The 21,905-nt window shown below is 42.7% G+C and overlaps 1 protein-coding gene across 1 annotated transcript in view; it reads right to left on the bottom strand.

Annotated features, from left to right (window-relative positions):
- Window positions 1–17,592: 17,592 nt before the first annotated feature.
- LOC308099547 (bMERB domain-containing protein 1) overlaps window positions 17,593–21,905 on the bottom strand; it is a gene marked incomplete at both ends in the record, with an annotated part of 9,138 nt that continues 4,825 nt past the window's right edge. The window contains 4 exons of the mRNA XM_080448285.1: window positions 17,593–17,711; window positions 17,939–18,012; window positions 19,083–19,197; window positions 20,261–20,334. Of these exons, the coding sequence (XP_080304411.1) occupies window positions 17,593–17,711; window positions 17,939–18,012; window positions 19,083–19,197; window positions 20,261–20,334 (382 nt within the window). The remainder of the gene's footprint in view (window positions 17,712–17,938; window positions 18,013–19,082; window positions 19,198–20,260; window positions 20,335–21,905) is intronic.

Below are 21,905 nucleotides of genomic sequence, written 5' to 3'. Positions count from 1 at the left end.
CCACAAGTGTCACTTTTTTTTTTTTAGACCATCAGAATTAATTAAAATTATGATAAATAATTTTGTTGCGTTAAAATGGCTATTTCTGAGGATATCATGAAGCCTCGTTCCAATAAAGAAATGTAAAGGGTACTTTTTACCTATTCAAACTTGAAAACGGGTCAAAAAAGACCCTAACACAATGGAAGGGTTAAATAATAATTAAACACTTTTGGAAGCAAAGCCCAAATAAGTAATTATACTTTAGAAACGAGCCCAAAAAAACCGCAACCCGCAACTACCAATATTTACAAGCAACTTTACAGAAAAGGAAGCCCAAAGTCGCTTATAATAAGTGGACATGGCAACGCTGCCCAGCCTAGCAGACACACAACCGGAGCTACGTCATTACGTTAAAGGGGTAGCATTGCGGCCCGCGGCCTTTTGAATCATAATATATGATTTGAATGGCTCTGTGATGCGCCATGCGACTGCATCAATTTGAAAGTTGACTTTTTATAGCCTCAGCTCAAATGTTTTCAATACTGTAGCTTGTAGATCGGCTATTTTCAAATGGCCTAAATACAGGGCTGAAGTGATGTTTTGTAATCAAAATCTAAAGTAACTTGTAACTAAAGTTTTCAAATACATGTAGTGGAGTAAAAGCACGATATTTGCCTCTGAGATGTAGTGGAGTGGGGGCACAAGCCTAAGTAACTCTAAACAGTGAATTGTAGTCAATCATTCTGCTGTAATACTAACCCTGTCAACGTCCTTACAGCACACACTCTCAATTGCTTGATCCATATCATGGCAGTAGCCACAGGTACACCTGAATGATAAGCAGATAAGCATAATGTGAGGGCTTGCAGTGATTAGTGTGAATGAATACTGCAAATAACTTCACAACTAAAAATGGAAATGCGTCACCATACGGAAGTGGAACACTTCCGGAAAGGTCGTTGCAGTAGACCTTTAACCTTTGCCTTTAACAGATGACCATAATGGTGGAAACAACTGACATGGAATCCTTCAGAATGGAGAACAGCACTGGGTGCATCCATCCACACATAAGATACAAGTCATCGGAAGTCCCATCCACTCCCATGTTATAGGAAAAAATGGAAAGACCGTCCCGATGCACATCTGAAGCGCATATCCGGGTTCCGCCAGCAATCAGAAGTGTGCCTGCTCTTCAACAAGGGCTTTTATTTGTGGAGATCAAGACCAAAATTAATTGTTGTTGAGTTTTATTCACATCTATCATCTTACATTTTTGTCTTTGCACTCATTGAATTTGTATTAAAGATATTTTATTCCAATTGCCACTTGCAGCTATAATGTGACTTATTATTGCCTCCACCAATGCACCCTGCATTAAATTCAATATTATGGTCTTATCCATCTCAGTGAACATATTTTAATGAGTTCAGAATTCTTTACTATATCAAAATTCCCAGTGCATTAGAAGGAGTCGGTTGGTTGTATTGGCAAACGTTAGAAATACATTTTACAATTGGTCCCAATCTCTGCCTACAGTGTAAAATTGGATCTTTATTGGTCAATTTTACTCTCAGATCTTATTCAACATTTTACTGTGCAGCCTAATCTTAACAGACTTGATGCATCCTTTGCTGCATCCACACAATGCAGAAGGTGTCTTGCCAGCACCATGATGAAAATAAACTATAGATTTCAGACAGACTTACTACCAATCTGTTCACACTTTTAAACAGTAAAGTGTTCATATCATCCCTGTAGGAATTGTAAGATCTGTATTTGTTTCATTCAAATAGTCTCCTATACCTACAGTATACATTATATCTCACTGTCAAAGCCGAATGAGCACAATAGTAGCTTCATAAGCTTTCCTTCCTAGACTCAAACTGTTATTCACGAGCAAAAACCTGAAGACTGGAATGGCTTCATTCACTCAATGTTGATCCAATTAAGTACTGAATGAATCATCATCACTAGATGGCAGTATAACCTTTACATGTCATGTTATGTGAAAACCATGCAGGTATCACCTTAATAGATAGATGGACTCACTTTTCTAGACTTATTCATTAGTAAGGTATTACATAGGCTACCGTAAATCTAAAACATCAAATATTGAACATGCAGCTGGCAGGACAGCACAGTAAGAAGCTATTTTATGTTATAGGTTGATTGATTGAATACTTTATTAGCAGTTTGCAAAAAAAAAAAGCACAGGAAAGTACTGTTCAATGCAAGGTCAGCTAAGAGGATTTAAAACCCAAGCCTATGGCTTTTTTCCCCCATTGGGGTCCTTAGTACTCAATTCATAGAGACATTTAATGACAGACAGTTATACACTACTATGGAAAACATCATAACAACAGTTTGAAAACAGAAAAACCAAAAGGCTTTGACTTTTACAGGGGCCAGTTTCAAATTGCAGCCATCTGTAGTATACTCTTTTAGAGCGGTTTTGAAGGAGAGTAGGGTTACACTTGTGGTATCTTAAAACCACAGACTTAAAGGTTTCTATTGCTTTTGTAGTTGCCAACAACGCCATATTGCAGATAAGTTTGTTGTCCCAGAGATGAGAATGAATGGTTGTAGAATGAAGGAGTCATCACTAGTTAGTGAGGTATCTTTGCATCCGATTTATTGCATAAGTACAAACAGCTTCCTATGGGGACCCTGCGGTCCCCACCACACCACACAACAGCCTGCCGGCTGCTGAGTCACACACACACTACAAGCTTACATGTCATATTCTTTATAGCAGTGGTCACATTTTGAATAAGTGGGTGGGGGTCAGCCTCCAAAAGGTTAGACCCCCCCAGACAAACAATAGATCCCCCTTTTGGTCCCTGATTCGATTTGCACCTGTATGAAGCAGGAAAGGGGGAAGGGGAACCCATGCTCTCTCTCCCAGGTAAACAAAGAGAATGCTAAGAGCCCCCCCACACCCTGCTCAGACAAACCGGCACCTCTCTCTGACTCAATCCACTTCTTCTGTCTGTATGCTCCCTGTAGACTTGTGTAGTTAAATAATACCAACAAATATGTATGTTATGTTATCAAATATACTACATTCCCCCCATGAGAGACATTAAACGTCTCTCACAAACACGTATATTTCAAAAGAAACACAAAGAATCCGCCCCCCATGAAAAGCGACCGGAACACCAACCAGGAAAAAAAAGTTAACATTCAGGAAAACTAAAACAGCAAACAACATCACACAGAACAATGCACATACAAAAACCAAGATTACATAGTACAGCGACACGGTGAATTACATCAAATAGACACCCCCAAAACTAATTAGCGTGCAGGATCCCTCTGTTAGCCTTTTAAACTCCAGGATAAAACATTACACAGCCCCCACCCAGTGGAAGCTGACAGCACACAGTCGAATCACGCCCACCAAGCGATAGCACCACCCCCCAAGATCAATGTCCCCCTCGCCCAGTCACCAAAATATACTCAAAGATAGCCTAATTCTTATCCCTAAGTTTTACACCGTACCATCAAGCATATATGACAACTACCACGAAAGTGTCTACACGGAAAAAAGAAGGCAGCGTACCCCCCAATGAAACAATAATCCACAAAGTAAACTCACATTAAACACAGGAGACCAGAAAGTAAAAAAATACCCTCGCATCACTTCCCATGGCAGCCAAAGCCCCATGGTTTAACCCACGCTCATCACAAAAACATAACCCCAGGTCCCATATGCGCAGTGTCCCGCTCGATAATGTCTCTCTTGCAGTCTCCCTCAACGTCATCTTCTCACCCAGCCGTGCTCCAGCGCCGTACCCAGATTGTCAACAGATAGCTGCATTTTAACAACAGAGCGCTCCACTTGCGATCGCTGAAGATGTGTTACCACACTCTCCACGAAGAACCCCATCATCGCAAGTCCTCCACTCTGCCGGCACCCGCTGTCCTCTCCCCACAACATACCCGCCACGAAGAAATTCGACACACCAATTTCTCCGCTCTGCCGTCCGCACCGCAGCGCGCCCTTCTAGCGATCGCAGAAGATAAGTTTGGGCAGCCAGATGAGTCGTGCAGCCGTCCTAGATCTGGTCATGAAGTCCTCTCCTTGTAGATTCTCGAAAAGTTGCCGTCATGTCGTGCCGATGTCCATGATCACCTACACAGCGGACCCCCCACGTCTCAGGAAGAGAACGTGATCCGTACACCCACCGCAAGGCAAAACTCAGACATCACCGCCCGCCGCCGCATGTCCTTTCGACGCCTGGCTCAGTATCCCTGGAGACTGACGCCCCCAAAAAAACAAACCAACGCTACTGCCGACTTGACGCCATAATGTGGTATCTTAAAACCACAGACTTAAAGGTTTCTATTGCTTTTGTAGTTGCCAACAACGCCATATTGCAGATAAGTTTGTTGTCCCAGAGATGAGAATGAATGGTTGTAGAATGAAGGAGTCATCACTAGTTAGTGAGGTATCTTTGCATCCGATTTATTGCATAAGTACAAACAGCTTCCTATGGGGACCCTGCGGTCCCCACCACACCACACAACAGCCTGCCGGCTGCTGAGTCACACACACACTACAAGCTTACATGTCATATTCTTTATAGCAGTGGTCACATTTTGAATAAGTGGGTGGGGGTCAGCCTCCAAAAGGTTAGACCCCCCCAGACAAACAATAGATCCCCCTTTTGGTCCCTGATTCGATTTGCACCTGTATGAAGCAGGAAAGGGGGAAGGGGAACCCATGCTCTCTCTCCCAGGTAAACAAAGAGAATGCTAAGAGCCCCCCCACACCCTGCTCAGACAAACCGGCACCTCTCTCTGACTCAATCCACTTCTTCTGTCTGTATGCTCCCTGTAGACTTGTGTAGTTAAATAATACCAACAAATATGTATGTTATGTTATCAAATATACTACACACTCCTTCACGCGTCGTCTGTTGACAACGCGCCGTCCGAGTTGGCAATTAAGCTGTGATGCTCTTAATTTGTCAGAGTTTAGCAGAAATATATTACATTTATTCTCACACTAAAGGCCAAATTAACTTAACATTTAATGTACCTGTTAGGCTACATATTGTATTCAAGTAATAATCTAATAATGATCTAATAATAATGATTATTGTCCGCAGTGTTTTCATTCCTCTTCCACGTGGGGGCACTGTTTCATTTGACATCATACTGAGCAATAACGAAAAAACATCACATGGATGCACCTGGGACATATCATCAGTGTTGTAGCCTGGGGTTAACAGGTGTTTCGGGTCTCGCAACATACACCCTTGCCCAGGTGACCCAGCCGGGGTTGATCAAGCCCCGACTTACGTCCCAGGTAGCTACCCACGGTCAGTTCTCTTAGGGCAAGACAGTGCCACTCAATCCGCTTGTCCGGAATTACTCTGCCAGGGCTGGGGGAGAGGAGCGGCTCTGGCACGTGGAGGGGTTAGGCCCCTGGCCGGGCTCCTCCTCCGTCTCACCAGGTCCAGGACCTGAGCGTTGCACCAGACTCCCCCGCTCCAAACATTTCATTCTGGCGTGATGGTTTCTTGGGCCGTGGTGGTACTGCAGGCTCCCCTTGCGACTTGCTTGAATGGCCCTCCTTTTAAAGGCCTCATCGTGGATTTGTTGGGCTTCTTCCTCACGGAAGACACAGGCTGGGGCGCCAACCCATACTACTCCCGGATGCCGTCTAGATTCCGGCAGTCACTCGTCTCTCCGGTGGTCACCAAACTATTCCTGGTTGTCACATATAAGTCAATTCCTATGAGCCACTATAAATAGAATAACTTTAACGAAAAAACATCACATGGATGCACCTGGGACGTATCATCAGTGTTGTAGCCTGCCTGGGGTCAACAGGTGTACAACAGTATGACCTCCTGCATTAATCAATATTTACTTTACTCCTTATCTAGAAGGTTATTAGACCCATCAACCTTAAGATCAGTGTTGAAATGGCACATAATAAAGAATATACCACACAATGTTGTTTATTCTCTAGAAAAAGTTAATGTTTTACACAAATTACACTTACAGGTTGAGTTTGTAGTTGTCAAAGAAACAATCCATCTCCAGAAAACATGTTTTCTTTTCAAACGATGCAAGTTGGAAATGCATGCCCCACCCAGTTATGAAGTCCCATATACGGACATGCCCATGTATGGGCATATCGGTTGGATTGGTGGTTCGGGACAACCGGATCTCCATATATGCCTATATATAGGCGTAAAGTTGGATCAGCGGTTCGGGACAACCACCTATTCGACCGACTCGACGTGGGGCATGTGCTCCCTTGGGTCGTCCGAGTTTGAAGTCGGTCGATCGGATGGTTCTGAAATACGTGAACTACAGACGGACAAACGGACACACACAGACAGATGGACAGAGGTTTCGCGCATTTATTGTAAGATATTGTGTGCACTACACTACAGTATGTTTAGTTTCAAATTCTGAGGCAAAGATGCAATGAATAACTTGACAGAGTGACTCACAGCCCTGTGAGGGACAGATTATACAGCAATGTTACTCTCTGCTGATGTATAGGCCTACAGCCCACTCCTCTGTGCAACATAATGATGATACAACTGTGCCAATTAAAATGATTCTGTAAGGGATTCTGTAGGTAAGGTCATGGCACTGAGACAAATACACAAGTGGTTTGCTTTCTCATTTAACGAGACCATTTTTACACCATTATCTTATGTCAAATGCTTTGTTGCATCAAAGATTGTATTGGAGGCCTGGACCGCTGGCGTAGCGGTCCAGGCACCTAGGCTCAGTGTAGCCTGACAGCGTGTCGCGGGTTCGGGTCCCGATCCCAACGGCCTTTGCTGCACATCGCTCCCCATCTCTCTCTCCCCATTTCCTGTCAGCCTACTGTACTGTCAATGAAAGCATAAAAGCCCAAAAATAAATCTTTAAAAAAAAGAAGGTTGTATTGGAGAATACATCAGGGGACTATGTGTTGCGAAGATTTGTGTTGTTTGCTCATGCTACATTGGTGAGCCACGGCTATATACACTGTATGGAATCTCATACATCTCCTCTGAAGGTTACTTTAATGTAATTCCTCACAATCAGTGCCAGACAGTCATGGTTTAATATCCGGGCCTCCCTGCTCTTTCAGGGAGAAACCTGCAGCACATTTGCAACTCAATGTTTTCACTTCAGATGCTGGGTAGTTCTACAGACAAATTTAAATGACAAATAAATAAAGACCACGGCCATTCATTGTGACATTTTCCAAAATGATCCTGGGTTAAATTTGTCACCCTCTACTGAAGATTTATCAATTAAAGGTTTCAGATATATTACATTCAGTGAGGATGTTATGATGCCGTTTGAAAGATTCATTATTTTTCAAATGCTGGCACATACTTGCTTCATGCAAAAGATCCAATTATGAATGGAATGTGCGTCTGCAAGATTAGATCATAAAGATTACTGGATCTAAATATTTGGTACAAATGCATTGTGGAAACAAGACTCACTCTTACTACTGCAAATGGAGTTAATTTTTAAACACTTAACCCTAGCGTCCCTGGGGTGAACATTTAGTGAAAATAGCCTATCTACAAACTCACAATGCGCCGCAATGCGACACATTGTGAGCTTGTAGATCAGCTATTTTCGGCAAACATATTTGGTATAGAGGAAATAGACCCCTTGGGGACTCCGGTCAATGACGTATAAAGTGTTTAAATCCACTTGCCTCTGTTGAAGAGCAAAAAGAGCGTGCCCTCATATAGCACTCTGTGATCCCTGCCTCAGCATCCAGCCATCAACTCTGATCATCCCTGCGAGGAGTGTGGGTGGTGTCATGCTGGCTGGCTGTCCTTTCAGCTCTCAGGGGACTCTAACAGGGTGCCACACATAAGGAACTGCAAATGTCGATGTGGTGTTCAACCAGGCTGAAATGCCACAGATGTCGCAACATTACTGTCAATGTGACAAACATCAACTGGCACCATAAACAGATTCCATGCAATCTGGAACCTGCTCACTGTCTGGCAAATGCAATTTCTCCTCTGTGGCTAAAGGGCCACGGTCTTTGTTGTGACTCTGTCGGGGCAGAGTAGTTTGTTGGATTGGATACTGACTCCATGAACTACTTATCCCTCTTTCTCTCTCTCTGGAGAGAGACATGGATAAGTCCCCCAGGGCTCCATACTAGGCCTGTTCTCTTTTTTCCCCTCTACACTAAATATCTTTGCCGAAAATAGCTGACCTAAAAGCTCACAAAGCGTCACAACGTGATGTTGTGAGCTTGTAGATCTGCTATTTTCGCTGAACGTTTGCCCCTAACAGGGTGGTAAGTATTGTGAAATATCCTGAGAGCTCACTCATCTCATCTCACCCTTTAGCTGCTGTTGGGGTAATTGCCATTTGCACCTGACTTATTCTCTCTCCCTCACTCTCTCTTTCTCCACACACTCACACACACACACACACACACACACACACACACACACACACACACACACACACACACACACACACACACACACACACACACACACACACACACACACACACACACACACACACACACACACACACACACACACACACACTCCACTACTTGTCAATGAGAGCTCTCCTTTAAATGTCATGGGCATTTGTCAGTTGATAAGAAATCTGGGCAGCAAGAGGCCTACGGTGCTCTAACACACAAGGGCCGACCCATAAATTGATCCATCTGCCGCAGGGTTGAGCCTGGGATTGTAAAAGCTCCAGAAATTGGAGGAGCACTGTCGTAAGGTATTAAGAGAAGAGGCTTGTCAGAAAAAGCTTTTAATTGGTGAGACCTGTTATTTTCTTTGCAGGGATAGTTTAATGTCTCTGCCGACTGTGCAGATGAGAACACCTAGCTTCCAATTAGGGTGGTTTTGCGGGCAGCCTCCTGTCTACATTCACAGTGTGGAGCCTAATGATTATGCACCTGAGCCTGCAAATTAAGTGTGGTGGAGTGTCTCTTTTGCTAATACAAAGAACTGTTATATAACCAGCCGGATCCAAATGTTTTATTTTTATCAACTGTCAGGAAAATGGCTCAAATCCATGTTAATGGATCACAATTTGTTTCATTATTATTTTTCACACTTGCCCATGGACGAGTTTAAATATTGTATTTTGTATGTATCTGTATGTTTGTCAGATTACAGCATTCGATCCTGCCATTTTATATCATGTATAATATCTATAACCAAAGATTCAAACCAGGGTCTCCGGCGTGGGAAGGGACACAAAAGCCAAACATCTTAACCACTAGCCTAAGGGCGATTCCCCCTTTGGCTGGCGGAGATATAGACTTTCGGTCTTCAGGATGAGGACACTAAAACGAACAATCTTCAATGTGAGTAAAAGTATTTAAGAGTAAAAATACTTAAAAGTAAATACATTGAGTAAAATTACTTCAAGGTAGTTAAAATGAGTAAAAACACTTAAAAGTAATTAAAATGAGTAAAAAATACGGAAAAGTATTTACAATTAGTAAAAATATCAAAAGTCAGAAAAAAAAACTAAACTGAGTACAAATACTTAAAAATAACAAACTTGAGTATAAATACTTTGAATTAACTATATGGAGTACAAATATTTAAAAGTAATTAAAGTAAGTAAAAAGTAACACATGTAATAACTACTTAAAAGTTTATAAAAACTTCAAAGTAACTAAATAAACCTAAATTGCACACATACGCGGCACTGCAGAAGTTTCTAACATTTCAAATGGCCATAACTCGGTGACCATTGCTCTAATCAGCGCAAATACAGTACCTTCTCAATACCAGCACCCACACATCAAATAGAGTAGTACCGTCTGAATACCAGCGCCCACATATCAAATAGTGTAGTACCGCCTTAATACAAGCGCCTACACATCAAATACAGTAGTACTGCCTCAATACTAGCACACACACATCAAATAGAGTAGTACCGCCTGAATGCCATGCAGCAACCACACATCAAATAGATTAGTACCGCCTGAATGACAGCACACACTCATCAAACAGAGCACCGCTTTCTCATACTGAATTTGATTTTTCACACAAGCAGTGAATTTATTGGCAGAAACATGGATCTTTAGTGTGTCTGGCCTGCAACCAAAATTGATTTGAAAACACTTTAAAAACATGATTCAGTGGTAAACCATGGATTTGCCACGTCTTAGTTGTAAATACAATTCCCAGCCGTAGCCTATTTTAGAACATTATCTACGGCTGGGAAACAGGCCAGCATGTGTGATTTCCAAATATTAGATAGATTAGTTATGGTAAAAGTCTTGAAGAAAGCCTTGGTCATAAAAGTTTAGAAGTTCCTTTTCATTACTACACACAAAACATGCCTTTTCAGTCTGAACATGCTCAATACAATTCCAATGAGATAGAACCAAAGACTCTACAATAGCAGTGTAGCAGGCACCTACATCTCAGGTAGCGTAGAGTGGGAAAAGTATGATCTTGAACATTGCCTTGGTTACTGGATATCTGCATGTCAAATCTTGCTCCCAGTGGTGCTAATGCATTATTTTAAACCAAAAGGTGTGTCTTTCCCAGGCAATGTGTTCAACCATGAGCATTTTAAAACAGCCTCTTGCCCTTTCACATCTGGATCCAATGATGGAGGCTTTAGAATGCTGTCGTGTAGGCCTACTGAGGATTGCAGAGCCTAAACCACTATAGAACACAATGTGTCTTTGCGTTCTGAGGATGAGTCATCGGTGAGCGCAGTGCGTCTGAATGTGTGTGTGTGTGTGTGTGTGTGTGTGTGTGTGTGTGTGTGTGTGTGTGTGTGTGTGTGTGTGTGTGTGTGTGTGTGTGTGTGTGTGCGCGTGTGCGTGTGCGTGTGCGTGTGCGTGTGTGTGTGTGTGTGTGTGGTGTGTGTGTGTGTGTGTGTGTGTGTGTGTGTGTGTGTGTGTGTGTGTGTGTGTGTGTGTGTGTGTGTGTGTGTGTTGCAGGAGGCGAGGGGTGGCAGCTGAGGTGAGATATGTGCTCCTGAGCAGAATTGTGAACGGCTGGTTCTCTTGTCACAGTGGCGTACGACAACAGCGCTCTCCCCACATGTCAGCTGGTTGTCATGGTAGTTGTTATACACATGGATTTAGCTGGATGCTCTTTGAAATGCGTTAGGTGAGATGTTAAACCACAAGCTCCCACACATGTAGACACCTTGTCAACAACACCCCCCTTTTCTTTATTTCTTTGTGGCCATAATAACCACGTATGAATGTGTGTAAGTGTATGTAGAGGTGGTGTTGGAGATGATTCATTAAACGTGTATGTGGATGTGTGCAGTTGTGCTTGAGCAAAAAATAATTCCCTATTCACCTACTGTTAAGTAACAATACATAGTTAATGGCACTACACTGTGATGATGAAGAAAGCAAGTTGTTGTAAACGCCCATTGCAAATATGGTCATTTATCAAACCGCTACAGCTGTGCTGCCTGGTAGTCGTCAAGCTCCACAACCAGCCCCCATACGTTTTGTTCTGGTCTAATTTAGATTAATGACTCCTGCTTAACTCTGCCACATTGGGATGTAGGCCTACTGTATCCTACTACAGATTACAGAACCATAAAAGATGCCTGTTAAGCTTAACTGCTGCAAATGTTTCATTGTTCATATAGATTGTATATTTGCTCATTATATTCACTGTTGATAGACTGTACAAATCCATCCATCAGACTTTAAGTCGAATTGTATTAATATTTTCATTGTTAATCTTAATTGTATGGCTCTCTACTCTCACCTGTACCTATATCCAGTGTTTCATGCTTACTGCTGTTTTGACTATGACACTGGATTAATAAAGGTGTATCTATCGGTCTAATCTATCTAATCGGTTGACGTGTGTAGTGTAGTTGAGCATGTCGAAGGAAAATATTGAGTACCATTCAGACCTACACCACGGAGAATAAGAACATTAAAACTCTTTTAATTAACAGCATGTCGAGCTCTAACAGTAGGCTATATTCTGCAGTCATTGACCATTATAGAACACATACAGTACAAGGTACAGTGTCTCTTTTCAGATGATACGTGTGAAAGAATGCAAGGCAAACCACTTAAGAACATTGACAGTGTTGTTTCATTGGGCTCAAAGACTTAGCACTTGTGATTGTCCTCTTAAATAGCAGTTAACAACTTATTAACATGTGTAGTCCCTGTTGCTGCTAACATGCTGTCATGTTGGAGGGTACAGACGAGCATGTGTCTCCTCCGATTCACATGGAGTCGCCAGCCACTTCTTTTCACCTGACAATTAAGAGTTTCACCAGGAGGATGGATGCATGCGGAGGGCCACGCCATCTGACCTAGTTCTTCTCCCTGCTGAAAAGGTGCCTTGACCAACCTGTCGGAGTCATAGTGCAGTAACAGAGATCGCCCTCCCCTCCCAGCTTCCCACTCTCGAACACAGCCAATTGAGTTCATTGGGCCAAGCCAGAGGCACTGTAGAGGATTCAAACCCCTAGCCTCAGCAGTGGTGGACGGGAACTTTACCCCTGCCACAACTCGGACACTGTCAGCTGGCAACCTATTTAAATTCACCTATACTGTACATAGTCTCACTTTGAGTGCATGGGTAAATGCATTCTTCACATTCATGTGTCATACAGTAGTAGTAGGTGGTGTTCAAAGTCTGTCCATAATGCATGCACTGATCAAAGCATCCTATATCCAAGACTTCAAGAAATATGAAGTCTCCACCAAGATCAACATGCTTTAACCAGACAGCTTCAAGCATTGTTGTTTATCACAAAGTTGTGGTTTAAAACCATCTACTCTACACATGCTAAAACGATCTGGTCACAATAGTGGAGAAATATAATATGTGCTCCAGATAACAGCTAATACAGTATACAATCTCATCCATCTAGGAAGCCGAGGCTGGACCATATCTGAAACGATGTCATGAAATGACAAACAACCTGTAGGATGCACTAGTGACAAACACTATTGTGTTCATTGGAACGCACAGGAGGCACTGTGGAGGATTTGAGCCCCAGGCTCCATGTAGTAGAGGCCCTAGGAGGGGTCCACGCGTACCCTCTTATTTTTTTTTCTAGTTTAGATTTTTGGCATCCATAGGACCTCTAATATAGGGATTTTGATGATCCCAAGAAAAAAAGTGGTCCAAAGTGTGTTTTTTTCAATGTTTTATTACCCCTATGAGACCTGCAGGATTGCTGGCTGAAATGCCAGCGAGACTGTCTTTCGGAGACTGTGGCACGCTCAAATTTAGACGTAGCCCAAAGATAGCGATACCATTTGATTCTAGACAACCTCAGGTTTCCATAGGGACCAACCTTGTCATGCTACCTTGTCGGGAAGGGGGCTAAATACCTAAGGATTCAAAGTTAGACAACATTTTGTCGAGGGAAAAACGGCCATCACTGTTTTCCAAATGGTCCCCTGAGCTGTCACCTTGATATAAGTGAATTGAAATGGGTTACATGTATACCTACAAGCCTCCCCTGTACATAAATGCCACATGTATGCCAATCTCATGCAGTTTTGGGCAAGAATCATGCAGTTTATTGCATGCAGTACAAATATGTAATTTCCGCCTATTGTAAAAAGGAGACCACTTTACTGTATCTATAGCTGTATGAGACCACTGTACTGTATCTATAGCTGTATGAGACCACTGTACTGTATCTATAGCTGTATGAGACCACTGTACTGTATCTATAGCTGTATGAGACCACTGTACTGTATCTATAGCTGTATGAGACCACTGTACTGCATCTATAGCTGTATGAGACCACTGTACTGTATTTATAGCTGTATGAGACCACTGTACTGTATCTATAGCTGTATGAGACCACTGTACTGTATCTATAGCTGTATGAGACCACTGTACTGTATCTATAGCTGTATGAGACCACTGTACTGTATCTATAGCTGCATGCATGAGACCACTGTACTGTATCTATAGCTGCATGCATGAGACCACTGTACTGTATCTAGACCACTGTACTGCATCTCTTTCTATATGAGACCACTGCATCTATAGCTGCATGAGATCATGTACTGCATCTATAGATCACTGTACTGAATCTATAAACCACTGTACTGCATCTATATACCACTGTACTGTATATATAGACCACTGCACTGTATCTATAGCTATATGAGACCACTGTACTACATCTATAGACTACCTACTGTATCTATAGAATGCTGTACTGTATCTATAGACCACTCTAGTGCATCTGTAGACCCCTGTCGTGGTATGTAGACCATTGTAGTGCATTTGTAGCCCACTCTATTGCATCTGTAGACCACTCCAGTGCCTCTCTAGCCCACTCTAGTGCACCTGTAGACCACTCTATTGCATCTGTAGACCACTCTAGTGCCTCTCGAGCCCACTCTAGTGCATCTGTAGACCACTGGCGTGATCTGTAGACCACTGCAGTGCATCTGTAGACCACTCTACTGCACCTGTAGACCACTCTAGTGCACCTGTAGACTACTCTAGTGCATCTGTAGACCACTCTATTGCACCTGTAGACCACTCTAGTGCACCTGTAGACTACTCTAGTGCATCTGTAGACCACTCTATTGCACCTGTAGACCACTCTAGTGCATCTGTAGACCACTGGCGTGATCTGTAGACCACTGCAGTGCATCTGTAGACCACTCTACTGCACCTGTAGACCACTCTAGTGCACCTGTAGACTACTCTAGTGCATCTGTAGACCACTCTATTGCACCTGTAGACCACTCTAGTGCACCTGTAGACTACTCTAGTGCATCTGTAGACCACTCTATTGCACCTGTAGACCACTCTAGTGCATCTGTAGACCACTCTAGTGCACCTGTAGACCACTCTATTGCACCTGTAGACCACTCTAGTGCACCTGTAGCCCACTCTAGCCCACTCTAGTGCATCTGTAGACCACTCTAGTGCCTCTCTAGCCCACTCTAGTGCCTCTCTAGCCCACTCTAGTGTACCTGTAGACCACTCTATTGCATCTGTAGACCACTCTAGTGCCTCTCTAGCCCACTCTAGTGCCTCTCTAGCCCACTCTAGTGCTTCTCTAGCCCACTCTAGTGCCTCTCTAGCCCACTCTAGTGCATCTGCAGACCACTCTAGTGCCTCTCTAGCCCACTCTAGTGCCTCTCTAGCCCACTCTAGTGCACCTGTAGACCACTCTATTGCATCTGTAGACCACTCTAGTGCACCTGTAGACCACTCTATTGCACCTGTAGACCACTCTAGTGCATCTGTAGACCACTCTAGTGCACCTGTAGACCACTCTAGTGCACCTGTAGACCACTCTAGTGCCTCTCTAGCCCACTCTAGTGCCTCTCTAGCCCACTCTAGTGCACCTGTAGACCACTCTATTGCATCTGTAGACCACTCTAGTGCACCTGTAGACCACTCTATTGCACCTGTAGACCACTCTAGTGCATCTGTAGACCACTCTAGTGCCTCTCTAGCCCACTCTAGTGCCTCTCTAGCCCACTCTAGTGCACCTGTAGACCACTCTATTGCATCTGTAGACCACTCTAGTGCATCTGTAGACCACTCTAGTGCCTCCCTAGCCCACTCTAGTGCACCTGTAGACCACTCTATTGCACCTGTAGACCACTCTAGTGCATCTGTAGCCCACTCTAGTGCATCTGTAGACCACTGGCGTGATCTGTATACCACTGTAGTGCATCTGTAGACCACTCTAGTGCACCTGTAGACTCCTCTAGTGCTTCTATAGACACATCTGTAGACCACTGTAGTGCATCTGTGGACCCCCCCGCCCCCCCCCCATTGAGTTGTGTTGAGTTGAGATGCAGTATAGTGGTCTATAGAGATACAGTACAGTGGTCAATGTATGTGGTCTATAGATGGAGTAAAGTAATCTATAGGCTATATGCAGTACAGCGGTTTAGATTCAGTATAGTGGGATATAGATGCAGACAGTGGTCTCATGCAGCTATAGATACAGTACAGTGGTCTCATGCAGCTATAGATACAGTACAGTGGTCTCATGCAGCTATAGATACAGTACAGTGGTCTCATGCAGCTATAGATACAGTGGTCTCATGCATGCAGCTATAGATACAGTACAGTGGTCTCATTCAGCTATAGATACAGTACAGTGGTCTCATACAGCTATAGATACAATAAAGTGGTCTCATACAGCTATAGATGCAGTACAGTGGTCTCATACAGCTATAGATGCAGTACAGTGGTCTCATACAGCTATAGATACAGTACAGTGGTCTCATACAGCTATAGATACAGTACAGTGGTCTCATACAGCTATAGATACAGTACAGTGGTCTCATACAGCTATAGATACAGTAGAGTGGTCTCATGCAGCTATAGATACAGTAAAGTGGTCTCCCTTTTACAATATGCGGCAATTACATATTTGTACTGCATGCAATAAACTGCATGATTCTTGCCCAAAACTGCATGAGATTGGCATAAATGTGGCATTTATGTACAGGGGAGGCTTGTAGGTATACATGTAACCCATTTCAATTCACTTATATCAAGGTGACAGCTCAGGGGACCATTTGGAAAACAGTGATGGACGTTTTTCCCTCGACAAAATGTTGTCTAACTTTGAATCCTTAGGTATTTAGCCCCCTTCCCGAAAAGGTCGCATGACAAGGTTCGTCCCATTGGAAACCTGAGGTTGTCTAGAATCAAATGGTATCGCTATCTTTGGGCTACGTCTAAATTTGAGCGTGCCACAGTCTCCGAAAGACAGTCTCGCTGGCGTTTCAGCCAGCAATCCTGCAGGTCTCATAGGGGTAATAAAACATTGAAAAAAACACACTTTGGACCACTTTTTTTCTTGGGATCATCAAAATCCCTATATTAGAGGTCCTATGGATGCCAAAAATCTAAACTAGAAAAAAAAATAAGAGGGTACGCGTGGACCCCTCCTAGGGCCTCTACTAATGGTGGTGGGCAGGAACTTTACTCCTGCGTCACCTGGACGCCCATTATGTTGAAGGCTAAGCAGGGTTCCAGTGATCTGTGACAAAATGTCACAGAATACCAAAGGTACTGTAACTGGAGCAATTAGAGATTAGCACGGTGTACTTAGCAGCTAGGGGCGTCTGAAGTATCAGGGTCTAATACACCACAAATGCATAATTGCATAGCCACAGGAAACATGATAGTGTCTAATTTCCATTCACTGGAAAGGAAACACTCAAATATCCACAGAATGTCAACCAATTAGTGTACCTGCTGCAGCACATTAGAACACAGGGACTCACTGCAGCATATTAATAATGACAAATTATTATATTACAGACATTAAACCATCTTTTCATTATATGCACAATTGCACATCAATGCAGACTGTCTTTTTCTGGTGAGGCACATTTAACACACATACTGTATACATACATGTACGCACACGCACGCACACACACGCACGCACGCACGCGCGCGCGCACGCACGCACGCACGCACGCACGCACGCACGCACGCACACACACACACACACACACACACACACACACACACACACACACACACACACACACACACACACACACACACACACACACACACACACACACAGTCACTCAAACACAAGCGCAAACACATCTACATACATAGAAAGTGTTCTCATTGTGTGTCCCCTGTGGATGTTGTTCTACATAATGGAGCAGGTGAAGCCACAACATTCTTTCAGGAGAGTCAGCCCAGTTTTGGTGAGGAATGGCGTTGATGTCTGCTGGGATTTAGAGGCCACTCTTTGGTCCTGTGGATGACCTGAATAAAAAGCAACAGTATTAATGTGCTTTATTCACAAGGATATGACAGCTGTTGTTATCCTCATCATATTCAAATATATTCAAATATCATGACGATAAACAGCAGAACAAAACTGAACAGAGCATTGAAATTCGTCCTGTTATAATAAGGTATTTGAAGTTGCTGAAGAGAATTGTTAAAGAGTGGAGCTTTGCAGAGTCATAGAGCCATGGTAACATGCTTACCGGGTGTCTTGCTCAAAGTCTTGGGGAATTTGGACTGTAAGAAGTCTGACGTTTCTCTGTCTTCCTCTCTTTCCCTGTAGGCAAAGGGAGGATTTAATTATGTACTTCGAGCACATTTTGGCTGTGAAAATCTTTCTATGTCATATCCCCTAAGTATGTCTGTCTGTGGAAGTTTCTCTAGGCAGTGTTTCTAAGTGGTCTGGTACTGGTATGTAGTTAATTTATAATGAATTCATGTTATTTACATTTTAATTGGCTTCAATCAGTATGTTTTACAGCAACTTAAGCTGTACCCAAATGGCTGCACATGTTGCAGATCATTTAGCCCACTCAGAAAAAAGGCTAAACACGTACACTATTTCATTAATTCACCAGTGCAGCAAACACACAATTCCCTCCATGCTCCTTGGTCCTCTTAGTTGCTCTCTGAATAATGAAAGTATGATGGCTTCCGACAAATACCACCTGCTGCCTGTCTGAAAACTGTCAATCAGACCTTCTCACTCAGACAATAAGCGCAACATACTTGGTTGACAGCTAATGTTAGTGGCATAAACAGTCAATCTGTGTGGTGAAGATACCACATATTGCTTCTGCAGATTGTGACTTTCTGTGATCCAGTGTAAAAAATACATACAGTACAGAACGAAGAGAAGAGATTCACCCTGCTTAGATACAGCCATAAACCACAGCTGTGGTGAATGGATATGACATTATAAATCAGCTGTCCAGGCCGGAGCAGAAACCCATTTAAAGGATATCAAACCTGTCACAGAGAATTACCATATGGTATCCTTTTACCTTTCTAGACACTGGGGCAGTCTCCCTATGTGGTGGTGGGCACATTGCTTCAAGGATAATGTTGTTCATTGTTTTTTTAATATTTCTTAATTAAACATATATTTATTATTTATTTTGTTGCCGTTTTATTATTTGATTTCAAATGGGGTGCCAAACAGAAGCATTGTGATATCCTGGATACCCAACATAACAACCAGAATATCTTTTCCTACTACAGGTATATACACCCAAGTATAATCTGTTGAATTATATATTGTATATATTATGTTCGGAGAAGAACAATGTTGTCCAACACATTGCTGTAGCTTGTAATATTGTGGATTATGATGCTGCATGGTCTCACCTCAGCCTCTCAAACTCCACATCATCCACCAGGAAGTCTCTGGTCTCCACCAGCTTGTGAATTTGCAGAAGCAGCTCTTCTTCTCGCAGTTTGTCCTCCTTGGATTTGTCTTTGTCTGTCCAACAGTCACAGAACATTTTTTGTTGAGTGTTGAAAGTACGGTGGGGTCATTTCAACGCATTCATTAATATGTATTACTATATGTGCAGATAGTGAGGTTCATCATTCAGACATCCATTCATTATGCAACGGTATTTACCAACAATTGATGTTTTATTTCTTTTTCAAAGCCAGGGACATCTTTGAGTTTGCACATTATTGGTGAAGAAGGCTGAAAATGTACTGTCTAGACTAGAGGTTTATCTAAGTTCCTGTAATATTATATAGAATATAGAACTGAAAATCCTACAATGAAAATCATCACATTTCTGCGGTGCAACTTGTCCTTTGCGTTGTCATGGGGATGACCTTCTATATGCAGAATACATAGCAGGCAACATGACGTCGCTGTCGGGCAGAAACCTTGTTTCTCAAAGTTTCACATTTTTATGTTTTTGCGTAAATTAAAGCCCCACTTCATCATCATTTGTCACAACAAAGTAGAAATAACAGATCTACAAGCACACAAGCTTGTAGATCTGCTATTTTCACTATTTTTAAATGTTTTTAAAATAATATTTTTTAAAAAAAGGAACGGTTTTGGACATACAAGGTTTCCACCCGACAGCGACGATGAGGGAGTCACGCTTTCTGAATATTTTCATGGTGATCACTACTGCAATAAGAGGAAGCCTTGAAATTCTAAATCACAATGTTATTCAAAGGCGATCACCAGAGATGAGTTATTTTCTGCCCTTCATGTTTTCATTGTAGAAATTGTTAGTTGCACTAGAGAACTTCCATCAAGTGTACAGAAATATAACATATACAGTAGAGTACAGCCATGTCAGTTCCCCAAATCTATTATGACTAGTTTCAATTTATTTTGATATATTGGCATTATCTGCTTTATCTGCATTTTTTATGAACTAGAAGTGTGATTTTCAGATCTGTTTCACCATACAGTGAGAATGAAAGGAATAAAAAGATCTAGTTGATCACTGACAGAGTACAGAAGCAACAGATAAAGATGATCGATACTATTTGGACTTATATCATGTCCAGATAGCTAAGTTCACCTGGAAGCGAGACCAGTTTCTGAAGCTCCTTCTTCAACCTTGTGATTTCTTTGCAGAGCTGGATGTCATCCATCCTGTGAGGAAACAAACATTTAAACGATGAAGGCATTTCAAACAAAGCCAACAAAGAAAACACCTTCCTATAGAGGGCTTGTTATTGTAAGATTTAGGAACCTGCAGGTTTTATAATGGGGTGGCTGAAGCTTAGTGGGTGGAGAGGCTGTCTGCATGGTAATCAGAAGGTCAGTAGCCTATACAGTAGGCTACATGTCAAAGTTAGTGTCCCTGAGCAAGACAGCCCTTAAAAGCTCCCCAAGCACTCATTATGACCACCTGAGCAACCATCAATAGTTATTATTTAGTCACAAGCTATACAAAAAATCCTTTCATTGACTAAATATTTATAGAACTCACAGTCAGACTTAACCACTTTCAACTTGGCGACACCGTGACCCTGTCATACAGCGAAGTATAAAACAAAATGGAGATACAAGGTTTCTGTCCGACAACGACGATACAGTATGTGCATTCCTATTCATTCCAGTAAGCATGTCACGCAGCTCTCTGGAGGAAGCTGGGCAGAGTATCTGGCCATTCTGGGAGGAAGTCGCACAGATCTGACAGACTTTCAAAGTAGTCACAGAGGACCGGTGTTGCTAATAATTCAACCATGAAAACGACCCCCACTGCTATATGATATGATATCAAACGTGGTATTTTTCGTAAGGAAACTGGTGGTATTTTTCGTAAGGAAACAGCAGACAGTTTAGAAGCCTTAGAGTTTTCAGAATGGAGGAGATAAACAGAGCAGATATACAGAAGCAACGGTGCAATGAAGCAAAAAAGATGGATGCTATATCTTCTCAAAAGACTTAATAACACAGATGGGATCTTACGATGGCGAGACAGTTTCCCATGTACAGTAACTTAGCAAACGACGTGTGAGTGTGAACTCAAGTCATGAAAACAACAGGAGAGTGTTGTTTTGATTACCCATTGGTTTCAGTTGCATTTAGATGATAGCAGGCTCTCCGGATATATTGGCTGAAACCACAGCGCCATGTGAATGAATCACTCCTGACGGTATCAGATCTTATTACAGCGGCTGACTCATGGGTACATTTCAAAGCATCAGGGGATCGGACACACTCGATTCCCACTAGAATAAACTCGGCCGTAGAGCTCCTGGCTGAATTACAATAATGGCAAGATGAGAAAAATGACCCCAGATACTAGAGAAACATGTCCCAGGCTCTTGGGAACAGGAAATGTGCTATGATTCAAGATACTTCAGTGGTTTTCGTGTCAGGACTGTGACTTGCATGCTGCTATTAAACACAGCACTGTACACTTCTGACTGTCTGCTTGTAGGGTGGGCAATAGCTGATTTAAGCAGTCACACTTAGCCTAATCTCTCAAGAACAGATTCTGCTCTGCGTTGGAATCTGTCGTGAAGGTTCGTCATAACGTGTACGCACTGTGTGGGCGTGGGCGTGCCTTCAGATCAGGAAGCAGGCCTCGCTTTACCCAATCAAATGTAGTGGGCGGGATTTACGTGTCCGCTGATCCTTCCCTACTCGAAACAAGCCGAAACTAATTTAACAATGGCGTCCGCGGAGCAGACAAAACCACGGAAAGATATTCA

The sequence above is a fragment of the Gymnoscopelus braueri genome, assembly GCF_963280865.1.
Source record: "Gymnoscopelus braueri genome assembly, chromosome: 13".
Lineage (NCBI taxonomy): Eukaryota > Metazoa > Chordata > Actinopteri > Myctophiformes > Myctophidae > Gymnoscopelus > Gymnoscopelus braueri.
This window is presented reverse-complemented; position numbering and strand designations above follow the sequence as displayed.